The 13,594-nt window shown below is 39.0% G+C and overlaps 1 protein-coding gene across 1 annotated transcript in view; it reads right to left on the reverse strand.

The window, feature by feature from the left end:
- Positions 1–13,594, reverse strand: part of GNAI3 (G protein subunit alpha i3) — a 37,843-nt gene that overhangs the window by 7,901 nt on the left and 16,348 nt on the right. Inside the window, exons 2-5 of the mRNA XM_080802976.1 lie at positions 8,754–8,796; positions 8,503–8,644; positions 4,872–5,029; positions 2,159–2,287 (exon numbers count right to left, since the gene is read on the reverse strand). Coding sequence (XP_080659102.1) covers positions 2,159–2,287; positions 4,872–5,029; positions 8,503–8,644; positions 8,754–8,796 — 472 coding nt within the window. The remainder of the gene's footprint in view (positions 1–2,158; positions 2,288–4,871; positions 5,030–8,502; positions 8,645–8,753; positions 8,797–13,594) is intronic.

A 13,594-nucleotide genomic window follows, 5' to 3' on the forward strand; every position in this document is an offset into this window, starting at 1 on the left:
TAGTCCACCACTCCTGTCTGGGGGGCTTCCTGGATATCCTGCCTCAATTGCTGTACTTCTGTCAACAGTCCTCATCTACCGCCTACAGTAAGAGAACGCATGCAGTGCTTTGTCTCTTGGCTGGTACCAGCATCTGAGGAGGAATGCATACAAATGAGTAGATACTCTGAAGATAGACGTGACGAGGACAAAATTTTAAAAGGTAAACTTTGCCAAGCGGTTTAGTATGTCAGATCTAAAGTGACTCGAGGTCTATTTCCAAAGAATTTTTCCCTGGAGACTGAGAGAAATAAGACATAACTGAGTAATTTCTCAATGTATGCTTGAAAGAGAACAGTCATCTTATTTCTTTATGACCCAGCCTTTCCTTTTGGTTGATCTAGCAGGGTTTTTTTCAGCCTTTGGTCATGACACCTGGAATGATGCAGTCACAAGCTGGCTTTAATACAGGGTCCTATTATATGTTTTAGGAAAGCAAACATCATATATATCACTATAGAAGTCGTTCAAGGGGAGACAGACACACTGGTATACCAATAATTTCAGTTCACCCCTCCATTTTCTTTTACAAAGTCCATAAAACTGGTAGAATACTGTGACATCCCCGAGGTGGACTTTCAGCACATTTAACATTTACAATATAATTCACTAACAGATCAACATTTTATAAACATTACCTCATAACTGAGAGGCAAGTAAGCAATTACACAATGCCTTGCATATAGTAGATGCTCAATAAATGTTTGAATGAATGGATAGTGGTTCTGCCTAGAGAGAAGAGGAAAAGGAAGAAGTGATAGTACTTCATAACAAGATATCTACATACCCACAATAAAGCCTGTGCAGCACTTTAACTACATCTGGCTGTTGATCCTGACATAAGAAGACCAGTAGGATTTACCCAACTAAAGATCAATTTATGAGAACATCCATAAGAATGCTTACCATACTAAATAAAGCTCACCACATTTAATTATAAATGGATTACTAATCTTACGGTACACAAAAAGACATCTCATTCTTATGGTGCAAGGGTGATATATCCATATGGCCTTTGCTACTCTAGTTAAATAAATTGATCAGTGCTAAAGATAAGCAGCACTTCTATTCTACAAATATTTAGCTGAACTGCTATTTTCCTGCACCATGTTTCTGACCTATTTGGTTTACTAAGATTTCAAGACCTCGAGTGGTATCTAGAAATACCTAAACTTTGTGTGGATTTCACAAATCCTGTGAAGCAACTATTTTCAGAGAGAAGAACACAGAGAAGCTCTCAGCTAGAAGTTACATTTGCGTGCAACAGTGCTGAGTGAAACAGACCACATATGAACATAAGGAGTCAGCTGGAACAAACATCATATATTGAAGGGGAAAGTTTACTCCTAATCTCAAAGGTCACAAAAGCAGAAAGCAGGAAACAAAAGGACAGTTCTAATATTTACAAAAGACCATTAACGCAGAGACAAGCTGAAGTCTGTATTAGAATGACCTATGCTAGTAAGAAAGTCCTTTGTATTTTGTACTAGAATTTTCTCTCTCTAAAACAACCACTTGTTATACCTCATCATACTTCCCCAAAATACCTCTATCGCTGTATCAATTTTCCAATCTATACTACAGTAAGAACTTAGCTGTACATGATACTGTGCACGAATCAGTCCAAGAGCCATGACAATATTAGCTCCATTCCATTAAACCTAAATGTGCTTCAGGAAGGATCGACACGCTGGTAAGTAAAGCATTTCTATTTTAATATCAAAATGGCAGAACAAAGCAACATCACTAAGTATATCCCTAGTATTGTTGTTACCCTTCTAAACAACAAACATTCAATACCTGTTTTGATGATTCCAACAAAAAAGCAGCTGAAAAGAATAAAATTAAAAATAAAATAAATTGGTAACTTTTGATATTTACAATTTAATTTTGAATTTAAATTCCTCCAAATGGACAAAAGTATTCGATGCTATTTTGGACAAAGAAGAAAGGCTTGGGCCCCCATTCAGTTAAAACATTCAAATACTGACTAATGAATATGATGGTAAGTTTTAAACCAAAGAATATTGCCTAGAGAAATTTTACCCTGATTGAGAGATACGAACTAAAGGGAAGATATTTGTCTTTCATACATCTAGCAAAAAGGCTAATGACTTACTTGAAGTACAGGTCTTTGAAGGTGAAATGCGTTTCCACAATGCCTGTGGTCTTTACTCTTGTCCGCAGGACATCTTGCTGAGTTGGAATGTAGTTGGTTTGGGATATTCTATCCAAATCATTTAGGTAACTGAATAAAACACGTATTTGTTACTATCTGGTGAAGTCAACCATATATACAGCAAATCAACAGACTAAACTAGTTCCTTGCCCAAAGTGGATTCTGAACCTGTCACTAAAGTGGCAGAACAAAATCAGAGCTTCAGTATCACAGAAATGATAATGAGAAAAAATACGAACCTAACATAGGACAATTAAAGTAGGTTCTATATATGCTACACAAAAGTGGTTTTAATTCTACCAAAATTAAGCTGTGATGGCCAGTTAAAAGCAAACAAATATGGAAATGTTATTATTATAAAAAGATTTCTGGGGTACTGGTTGGCTTAGTCAGTAGAGCATGTGACTCTCCATCTCCAGGTTGTGAGTTCATGCCCCATGTTGGGTGTAAAGATTACTTAAAAATAAAATATCTTGGGGGGCGCCTGGGTGGCTCAGTGGGTTGAAGCCTCTGCCTTCGGCTCAGGTCATGATCTCGGGGTCCTGGGATCGAGACCCACATCGGGCTCTCTGCGCAGCAGGGAGCCTGCTTCCCTTCCTCTCTCTCTCTGCCTGCCTCTGCCTACTTGTGATCTCTGTCAAATAAATAAATAAAATCTTAAAAAAAATAATAATAAAAAAAAATCTTGGGGAAAAAAAATCTTGGAGAAAAAAAGAAGATTCCTGAAACTTAATGCTAAATACTGAATCAACTATGTATTGCGCAGCACAAAAACCAAACCAAAAGCCCTCAGACATTTAAAGTTAATGTGTCATTTGTGTGTTCTGATATTTGATAGGACATTTGACAATGCTGTTTGAATTACTAAAATTAAAATAAGAACTATGTTCATGGGGCGCCTGGGTGGCTCAGTGGGTTAAAGCCTCTGCCTTCGGCTCAGGTCATGATCCCAGGGTCCTGGGATGGAGCCCCGCATCGGGGTGCTCTGCTCAGCAGGGAGCCTGCTTCCCCTCCTTCTCTCTCTGCCTGCCTCTCTGCCTACTTGTAATCTCTGTCTGTCAAATAAATAAATAAAAATATTTTTTAAAAAAAGAACTATGTTCATTAGGAATGAATATTTCCTGTTTTCATTCATAAAACAGAAAAGTTGTGCATTGGTATTTATTTATTTATTTTTAAAAAGATTTTATTTATTTATTTGACAAACAGAGATCATAAGTAGGTAGAGAGGACAGCAGAGAGAGAGGGGGAAGCAGGCTCCCTGCTAAGCAGAAAGCCCAGTTCGGGGCTTGATCCCAGGACCCTGAGATCATGACCCGAGCCAAAGGCAGATGCTTAACCCACTGAGCCATCCAGGCGCCCCAAGTTGTGTTTTTTTAAAATCTAAGTCAAAAACAAATTGTAAACACTTCCAAAGAAATTTAATTTATTCAGTGAAAGAATTAAAAGACTGCTTCAAAGCTAAGTTAATTTTTTTTAAAGCTCAACTAATTTTTGGTAACTTTAGGACTCCTAAAGATTTTTTGGTCAGAAAACTGAAGAACAGGTTGCACTATTATAAGTGCAATCATTAACAAGTTTCTATAAAACTAAGTACCACCATTAATGTTAAGGAATCAGTCAAGCCTCGATCAAACATTATGGAAAAAACCTATATAAATCACATGTTCTCTAGTATAGTTACAGGATTCAGAGCTTAATGAATATATGAAAAAAAGTAACAATACACCTTTAATTATTATTGGGAGAGTAACTGAAACTACCAACATATGCAACTAAAAAATATTTTAAAATGTGGGCAAGAATATTGAAATGTTTCTGAAGTTAATTTTTCATTCAAGAATAACTAAGTTTTTCAAATATAAATTAACTCTTTCCTATTACAACTTAAACAATAATGAAGGGGTAGGATAGAGAATATTGTTGAAAATACCGTAACGCCTAAAAGTGTCCCCAATCAGTACAGATATAGATACAGGGACTTACCAAGTCCCCAAAAGGCACATTATAAAATACATTCTGAATATAGGTCTTTATAAATAAATATGTTGTAAAAGAAGCAAAAATAGGACAACATGTAATAGCTTTGCTCAAGTATTAATTACAAATTCTCTCAAACTATGTAACACTTAAAAGAATTTCCTTGATAAACAGATGCTTTGACTTCCTTCCAAGACTCAACATTCTCTTTCTGTACAAAGTCTATTATTGTGATCTGGCAAAAGATCTGTTAGTGGTGACTGGTACCAAAGACATTCACAGTGCAGCCCAGCCACAGAGCTGGGTGCATAAAAAAGGATATCACAATTCTAATTTCCCTTATGAGCTGGAAATCAATGCAAAGTTCTTATGTAGAGGGAACAGCACTGGAGGAGATCCAGGATCCAGCTCCAAAAGATTTCTCTCCTCTTTCACTCACTTATTATAAACTACCACAGAGCTACTTTTCATGGTGCCAATTCTCCCATTTACATTCCAAGAACCAACGTTTTACTCCGAGTCATACAAACTGATCAAGGGCCATATAACCCTAAACTGAAATCATCTTTACAAGGGATGCTACAGAGTTCTAAGAGCATCTGTTAAATGTTTTGCAGGCCCTAAACTTTCTTAGGGCCACCCAATTATTTCCTGTTATGGAAAAATTACTTACTATGAAGCAGAATCATTGAGCTGATACTCCCTGGATCTGCTGAAGCAAGCTTGCACCCCACCGTCTCGCCATAACCGTTTAATCACTCCTGCTAGTTCTGGAGTCATGACTCCTTCTTCAGCACTGCCAGCCAAAACAAATAACTGCCGGGCATCATCCTGAAGAAAGGAGTTAAGAAAGAGAGACAAATGATTCCCCACTTCTTAAAGACTTGACAAGAGTCTCTCCAAACTCAAGCACATTATATGTTTCATTATTTTAAGAGAAGTATTACAGAGACCTTTCCAGGCAGGGCAGTCCGAGAGAAGCACAATGAAGTTGTTTCCCCTACTCACTCCACTGTAGTTAGAAGTGCAGAGCTGAGCTGAGGAATGATTTCGGTCTCCCTACCACATACCACCATCTCTTAAAAAGATCTCTTCTGACTGGCCTACAGATCTCTATCCTGCTTACTCATGAATTTTTTTAAAAGATTTTATTTATTTATTTGACACAGAGAGAAGAGGGGGCAGGCAGAGGAAGAGGGAGAAGCAGGCTCCCCGCAGAGCAGGAAGCCTAACATGGGATCACGACCTGAGCCAAAGGCAGATGCTTAACTGACTAAGCCACCCAGGCGCCCTTACTCATGATTTTTTGACAGAAAAACTGATAGGTTTTTCTGATAGGCATATGTAACACATTCCCATTCTGTTAAAGAAGCCTACAATAAAAAGAGAAATGAAAAAACTAGCCTAAAAGAGGTAAAATCTAAACACGTCAGAGGGAGTAAAATATTAATCGAGTTTAAGGAAAAAATATTCTCTTCTCCCCTCTTCAGTTCAGATAGAGGAACAGGAAGAAGAGGAGACTGAGTTATTTAAGAAGCCTGGAAGCCTAGTGAGGGAAATAAATCCCTCAGGGAAAAAATCAGTTTCTAGATTCCCCAAGGAATAAAAATCCTGTAAATAAGGGGAGGGGGAAGACAGTAAGAGGAAAAGAAAGTTACAAAGAGATTTGATCAAAACTCATGAGTCAAAAAGCTGTGTAAGTGGCTACAGCTTTTAAATCTAAAACGTGAGCTATAAAGAGGACAGAAAAGGGTTACGCAAACTCCGATAATTTTGCTTTATTCTACCCATCCTTACTTGTCAGGTAGTTTAAAAATAAACCCAAAGAAGGTCCCAAAGAAGGAAAAGAAAAAGGAAAGGTAAAAGGGAAGGGAAGGGGGAAGGGAAGGGGTAGTGCTCTTAAGGGAGTCCTGGGGTGCCTGGGTGGCTCAGTGGGTTGAAGCCTCTGCCTTCGGCTCAGGTCATGATACCAGGGTCCTGGGATCGAGCCCTGCATCGGGCTTTCTGTTCAGCAGGGAGCCTGCTTTTCCCTCTCTCTCTGCCTGCCTCTCTGCCTGCTTGTGATCTCTGTCTGTCAAATAAATAAAATTTAAAAAAAAGGGGGGGGGGGGAGTACTGAGAGCTCCCTTTTCCTTCTGCCATGTGAGGACACAGTGAGAAGCCTACAACTGAACAGGGCCCTCACCTGACCATGCTAGCACTCTGACCTCAGACTTCCAACCCGAAGAAGTGGACACAATAAACGTCTGTTGTTTATAATCTACTAAGTCTGTGGTATATTGTTACAGCCTTGCAACTGGACAAGGACAGAAAATGTCAACTGTATTGGTGACAAAGTAGTGTGAGGACCCAAACATTAAATAACAACAAATTTGACAATGGAAAGAAAAGAAAGGAGGGATGATCAAGAGATAGAAAGGAGGACAGTGAGAAATAAAAAAAGAAGAAATGGAAAGAAGGCATAAATAACTGAGATGAAGAAAAAGCCCAACAAAGAGAGGGAAGGGACTAAATGCAGTAGCATGGACCAGTTACTGGATCGAGTGAACAAAACAGAGACGTAGAGTTAGGTGACAGAGAGGCATGAGGAAAGGGCGGAAAATAAAAACACTGGAGAGAGCGTGGTGGGGGCGGGGAGCAGAGGGAAGAAAGAAAAAGAAGGAAACAAAAGCAGGAGGTAGAGAAATGATGGAAAGATGTAAGACAGAAATGCACTGCTTATTCTTAGATTCCCTATCCTATTTCTCCCTCTCAGAGGCTTAGAAAAATAAAGTCTCTAATTGTGATGCAGCACTTTTTTTTTTTTTTTACAAAAACATAAAAGTCACGCCTCACACATTTCCTTGTCCCCTCTTCTGCTGCTCTTCTCTCCAATCATTTTACATTTACATTTTACAATTTCACATTTTACGTTTACCCCACCTCCTCTCTTCCCTTATTTCACTTCCAGGATTCCTAGTCGAATACCATCCAATTATAACCATTCTTTTATGATTTTTCCCAGCAACAATTTCCCCACTTGTTTCCTGAATATTAATCTGCATTAATAATAGCTTGGTAATTGATAAATTGAAAGCAGCTATGAGTTCCTAAGCTACCTCACAGACACATGGGCTTTGCCTTCCCAGGCAGCCTCCCAAGTCACTTCCTTTTATTGTCCACAGCACCTAAGAACAGCATCCTGAACACAGCTGATGACTCCCTTAGTTCTAGGAAATTGTTCTATACATTCCCAGCCTTCTCTTAGGAGTACAGCTGGAGATACAATAGATCTCCTGCCTTCATTTTGGCCCTCCCCCTGCTGCATCAAACATCCTAATTTATAAACAAGAACTTCATGGCATACTAAGTATTATAATTAATCAACACAACTTTTTTTTTTAATTTTATTTATTTGACAGAGAAAGATCACAAGTAGACAGGCAGGCAGAGAGAGTGGGGGGGGGGGAAGCAGGCTCCCTGCTGAGCAGAGAGCCCGATGCGGGACTCGATCTCAGGACCCTGAGATCATGACCTGAGCCGAAGGCAGAGGCTTAACCCACTGAGCCACCCAGGTGCCCCAATCAACACAACTTTTAAATATCTGACAGGTACAAGAATTATCCTAGGACATGATATAATCCAACTGCATAGGTTATTGTCCAATGTAGTACAGGGATATGGTATTTTTGAATACCTAAAAATTGTCCTTAAAATTTTGACTTAGTGTTCATGTCCTTTTCTTTTTTTTTTTTTTTTTAAAGATTTGGTTTATTTATTTGACAGAGATCACAAGTGGCCAGAGAGGCAGACAGAGAGAGAGGAGGAAGCAGGCTCCCTGCTGAGCAGAGAGCCCGATGCGGGGCTCGATCCCAGGATGCTGAGATCATGACCTGAGCCGAAGGCAGAGGCTTAACCCACTGAGCCACCCAGGCGCCCCAGTGTTCATGTCCTTTTCAAGTATATTTTAGGAGACTGAAATGTGCCTTTTATCTTTACATCGCAGAAAGCAGAGCTATCTCTTTTAGATTATTTCAATTTACTAGCATTTACTACTATTAAATAAGACTGTGCTATAATAGAGTGAATAAAAAATGGCTGTCACAGAAACCTACAGGATATCCACACAATCCCATTTCCTTGACTCCTCTTTGTGGTGGTAATCGAGTATCTCCTAAAGCAGATAGCTAATACTTCTCGAAGGAGCACACAGTACTTGGCTACATCTTATCTTGTTGTTTAAATTCATTTCCCTAAAAGATGAAACAAATTTTGCTTAACCCATCTACTAAAAGAAAGTAAGTGAAGAAGAAATAAACACTTACTGCTCTGGCAGCTTCCCCAAAATCAATCTTTAGCCGTCCCATAGCTCTTATGATTGCGATGATGGACTGTATAGTATTGCTGTAGACAACTACTTTATATTGTTTACATTCTTCCTCTGAATAGCCATCCTCATGAATGATTCTTTAAAAAGAAAACCACAAATTACCATGGACCTAAAAAAAAAGATACTATGGACTTTCATGCATTATGAGGAAATGTGGTTTTATAAAAACGCCATGTTCCAACTTACTTCATCTGTTTCACGATGGTACTTTTACCAGATTCTCCAGCACCTGAAAGAAAAGAAAACCAGACTTTGAATTCACTTGTAATCAAACACAAAGTATGAAATCAACATGAGTGATAATCCTAGATTAATGTAAACCACAGGTCCTAGGGAAAACTTTAAGTGAGGCTTTCTAACAAGAAAAATTACTAAGCTTTCCCTATTAGAGTTTTTTACTTTAACATAATTTAGCAGCCAAATATAATTCACTAAAAGTAGCCCAGAACTTACTTGATTTTGTGTAAAGTAGGCATGTTCAAGGAGATATGGCAACATAAACACCTCTAGGAACTCATCCTCTACGTGAAATATCATGATAAAGAAACTGAACATAGGCAAAAGTGAAATGACTCATTTTTTGCCTATTCACTTTAATTAATTTCTCCGTCAATATTCATGGATCTGAGGAATGTTCCAAGAGCAATCCTCTCAGTCATGTGGCAAGAGTTCAAAATAGAAGCAGAGAAAGCACTGTCCCCACTGCTTTTTCACTGTATATGCTCTCAAGACCACATTTCCTGGTCTGTCAGCTGAAATCATTTTAATGACCACCAACTGTCAGGTCAGCCCTTGGAACTCCTTGACATTTCACCTGCATTTCCCCAGTCAATTCACTCTCCATCTTCCAAGATGACTACTTCACACCACTTCCTCTCCCTCTCTCAAACCTTACAAACTCCTTCTCGCTTCTGACTCTCACCTGATGACCCTGCCTCTCTTTTTTAGAAAAATTAAAGCACTCAAAAACCAAATCCACCAATCTATCTGTAACCCCCCCCCCCGCAATAATATTCTCTACCTTCAACAATGGATGAAGAGTCCCTGCCAGTCTCTAAGACTAATCCCTCCAGTTGTGCCTTAAACTACCAGATTTTACCTACTCAAGGTCTTGGCTACTGTAACTATTCCAAGTCACTCATATGTGAAGTTTTCTCTTCCCATTGGGGAACTTTCATCAGTATAGAAACTTGCTTGCTGCATTATCTTGCATTTTAAATCAACACACACCCCCACTCCAACCTTTCCTTGACTCCACACATATTCCTCTACCACTCTATTTTTCTCACCTTCTCTTTGCAGAAAACTCCTCTGAGTTGTCTATACTCATGTTCTCCAATTCTCTCCTTAACCCACTCCAATCAGATATTCCTATCCACCACTCTCACTGAAACCACTTCTCATGGTCACCAACAAATTCCATTTTAACAAACCCTCTGATCACTTTCAGGTCCTCATCTTACTTGACCTCTTGAGCAGAATTTGTCCAATGATGACTTCTTCCCTTGAAATATTTCCTTCAGTAGGCAGGCTTCCAGACCCCACAACTTCCTGGTCAGTACCCCTACCGTACCCCTCAGTCTCCTCCCTCCTGTCTCTGAATCTTAAAGGTTCTACTATTTGAGCACTCCTTCCTTGGGCCCTTTTCTCTACCTACATTCATTCCCTAGCTCATCTCATCTAATCTCCTGGTCTTAAACACCATTCATAAACTGATAATAATAGTATCTAGTGTGTACTGAATGCCAGATGCTGTTATAAGCACTCTGCTATTATTAATTCATTTAATCCTCACAATAACCTGGTGAGGCAAACACTTATTTCCATTTTATAGGTGAGGTAAATGAAGCAGAGAGATGACAAGTTAACTTGTCCACAATTAAAGTCAGTAAGTGGCAATGCTGAAATTTGTATTCACACAGTTTGGCTCCGAAGTTGTTGTATACTGCCTTGACGCTAATGATTTCCAAATTTATTATCTCTCACCTTGGCTCCAGAGTCAGACATCTAAACCACCTACCTGATAAATCTCATTAGATTTCTAAGAGGCATCTCAAACTTAAAATTCCCCAAATTGAGCTACTGTTTCCCTATGCTTACCCCCAAACATGAACTGTTCCTCCCTGTTTTCTCACCTCAGTAAATACCAGCACTCACCCACTTGCTCAAGCCAAAAATGGTAGGTCACATGTAACTAATACACAAATGGAATGTGGCACCAGTATCAATATATGCTAAATATTAATGAAGCTTAATTTTTTCCCTCAATACTGCATATACATTTTATTTATTGTTGGTTAAGATTCTGTGTTATGGATTTTTATTTTATTTTTTCAGTGTTCCAAGATTCATTGTTTATGCACCACACCCAGTGCTCCTTGTAATACGTGCCCTCCTTAATACCCACCACCAGGCCCTCCCAACTCCCTCAGCTTAATTAAAAAAAAAAATTAAAAAAAGTATAAATACACCTGTAACAGTTTTTTCTTGTACCACATGGACCATCATGAATACACTGGAAACCACAAGCCTTGATCACTGTTAAAGCTTCCTAAAATGGTCCACCACTTGAGACCTTGCCTTTCCTATAGCTAGTTTTCCACTCAGTAGTTGCACTGAACTTTGTTTTAAAAAAAAAAAAAAAAAAATCAAATCATGTCACAACTCTGCCCCCAGGTTTGGACTACACAGGTCCACTTAACACTTGACTTTTTTTTTTCTTTTTCTTTTTCAATAAACACAGTACAGTATTGTAATATTTTCTTCATAAGTTTCTTTTCTCTAGCTTACTTTATTGTAGGAATGCAATATATGATACATTTAACAAACAAAATATATGCTAACTGACTATATTATGGTAGGACTTCCAATCAACAGCAGGTTATTAAATTTTGGGGAGTCAAAACGTTTTACAAAAATTTTTCAGTATGTGGGGTGTGGAGGTGTTGGCACCTCTAACTCCATGTTGTATCTCAACTGTACACTCAAAATAAAACCCATAGGCAATAAGGTCAAACATGCTCTGGCCCCTGCGTATCGCTTTACCCTCAATTCCTATCATTCTCAATGTCATTCTCTCCGCTCCTGTCAGACCAGTTTTCTTGCCTTTCTCCCAACGTAACAAACTGGTTCTCAATGAGCTAGATCCTAATTCATGCTCTTTGCCATTTACTATTCCCTCTGCCTGGAGTAACTTTTTTTTTTTTTTTAAATAGAGGTTTCAATTTTTATTCTTTTTTTTTTAATTTTTTTATAAACATATAATGTATTATTAGTTAGCCCCAGGGGTACAGGTCTGTGAATCGCCAGGTTTACACACTTCACAGCACTCACCATAGCACATACCCTCCTCAATGTCCATAACCCCACCACCCTCTCCCTACACCCCTCCCCCCCGGCAACCCTCAGTTTGTTTTGTGACAATAAGAGTCTCTTTTGGTTTGTCTCCCTCCCAATCCCATCTTGGTTCATTTATTCTTTTCCTACCCCCCTAACCCCCCCGGAGTAACTTTTTTTTTTTTTTTTAAAGATTTATTTATTTATTTGTCAGAGAGAGAGAGAGAGGAGCGAGAGTGAGCACAAGCAGACAGAGTGGCAGGCAGAGGGAGAAGCAGGCTCCCTGCCGAGCAAGGAGCCCGATGTGGGACTCGATCCCAGGACGCCGGGATCATGACCTGAGCCGAAGGCAGCTGCTTAACCAACTGAGCCACCCAGGCGTCCCCGGAGTAACTTTTTATAAGACTTTCTTCTTCCCTCAAAAGAGCCTTCCCTGACTAATCTAAATAGTCCCCACCCGATCATACTCTCTCCCCACTCTAGGTTCTATTTTTTCAAAGCATTTATCACTTCTTCACATTACAATCTGTTCATTTTCTATCTCACTAAAATATAAACCCCGTAATTTCTTCCTTGTATTCCAGGGCCTAGGACTGGGCGTGACATAAATTGGCTACCCAAGAAAGTATTGTTGCTTAATACTTAAAGCTTAATAAGCATGATCCTTTACTAAATATTTCTCAACGCTACCAACCCAAACTGTCAGTTAAAATAAAATTCAAATAATTTAAAAATTCCAGGTATCTACATTTTTACAGACTCAAAAAGGAAGTATTTATTTGACTTTATCTCTGCTCTTATCATTTAATAATAAATAGGGGTAGCACTAATTATTTATGTTAACTAACACACAAAGAACTTTTTAATGATACTGCTAGAAAGAAGTGCTTTCTCCAGAGGTGCCTGGGGAGCTCAATCGGTTGAGTAGCCAACTCTCAAATTTCGGCTCAGGTCATGATCTCAGGGTCCTGGGACTGAGCCCTGTGTCCTGTTGGGCTCTGTGCTCAGTAAGGAATCTGCTTGAAGATTCTCTCTTCCCCACTTCTGCTTTCCTGCCTGCATGCCTACTCACTCTCTAATAAATCTTTTTTAAAAAGTGCTTTCTGCCATGCATACCTACAAAAAAAAAAAATTGATTCAATTCTGAAGAGAATACAAAAGCATACCAGCTATATTTGAAATACTAGTTTAAGACACAAAATTCCTAGATGATCCCATGTTAGCACCAGTTACTAAATTTACTATGAAAAGCAGAGGTCAATGAACTAATGTTCACATTCTTTTACATATTGAAAACAGGATTTCTACCATTTATTTTGGACTAAATGAAATAATCAATGAGTCTACTACTCTCAGAATCAATTTCTAGGGGCACCTGGGTGGTTCAGTGGGTTAAAGCCTCTGCCTTCGGCTCAGGTCATGATCCCAGGGTCCTGGGATAGAGCCCCGCAACAGTCTCTCTGCTCAGCGGGGAGCCTGCTTCCCTTCCTCTATCTCTGCCTACCTCTCTGCCTACTTGTGATCTCTGTCTGTCAAAGAAGTAAATAAAACCTTTAAAAAAAAATAAAAAGAGAATCGATTTCTACCCATTAAGTTTATCCTATGAAGGTGCTGATTTCAAAGAATTATGTTGCCCTGCCTCTCTCAAGTTTTTTCAAGGTTCCCTGATGTCCCTTTGTCCTTCTCTTTAC

Source organism: Martes martes, assembly GCF_963455335.1.
Source record: "Martes martes genome assembly, chromosome: 4".
NCBI classification, from domain to species: domain Eukaryota; kingdom Metazoa; phylum Chordata; class Mammalia; order Carnivora; family Mustelidae; genus Martes; species Martes martes.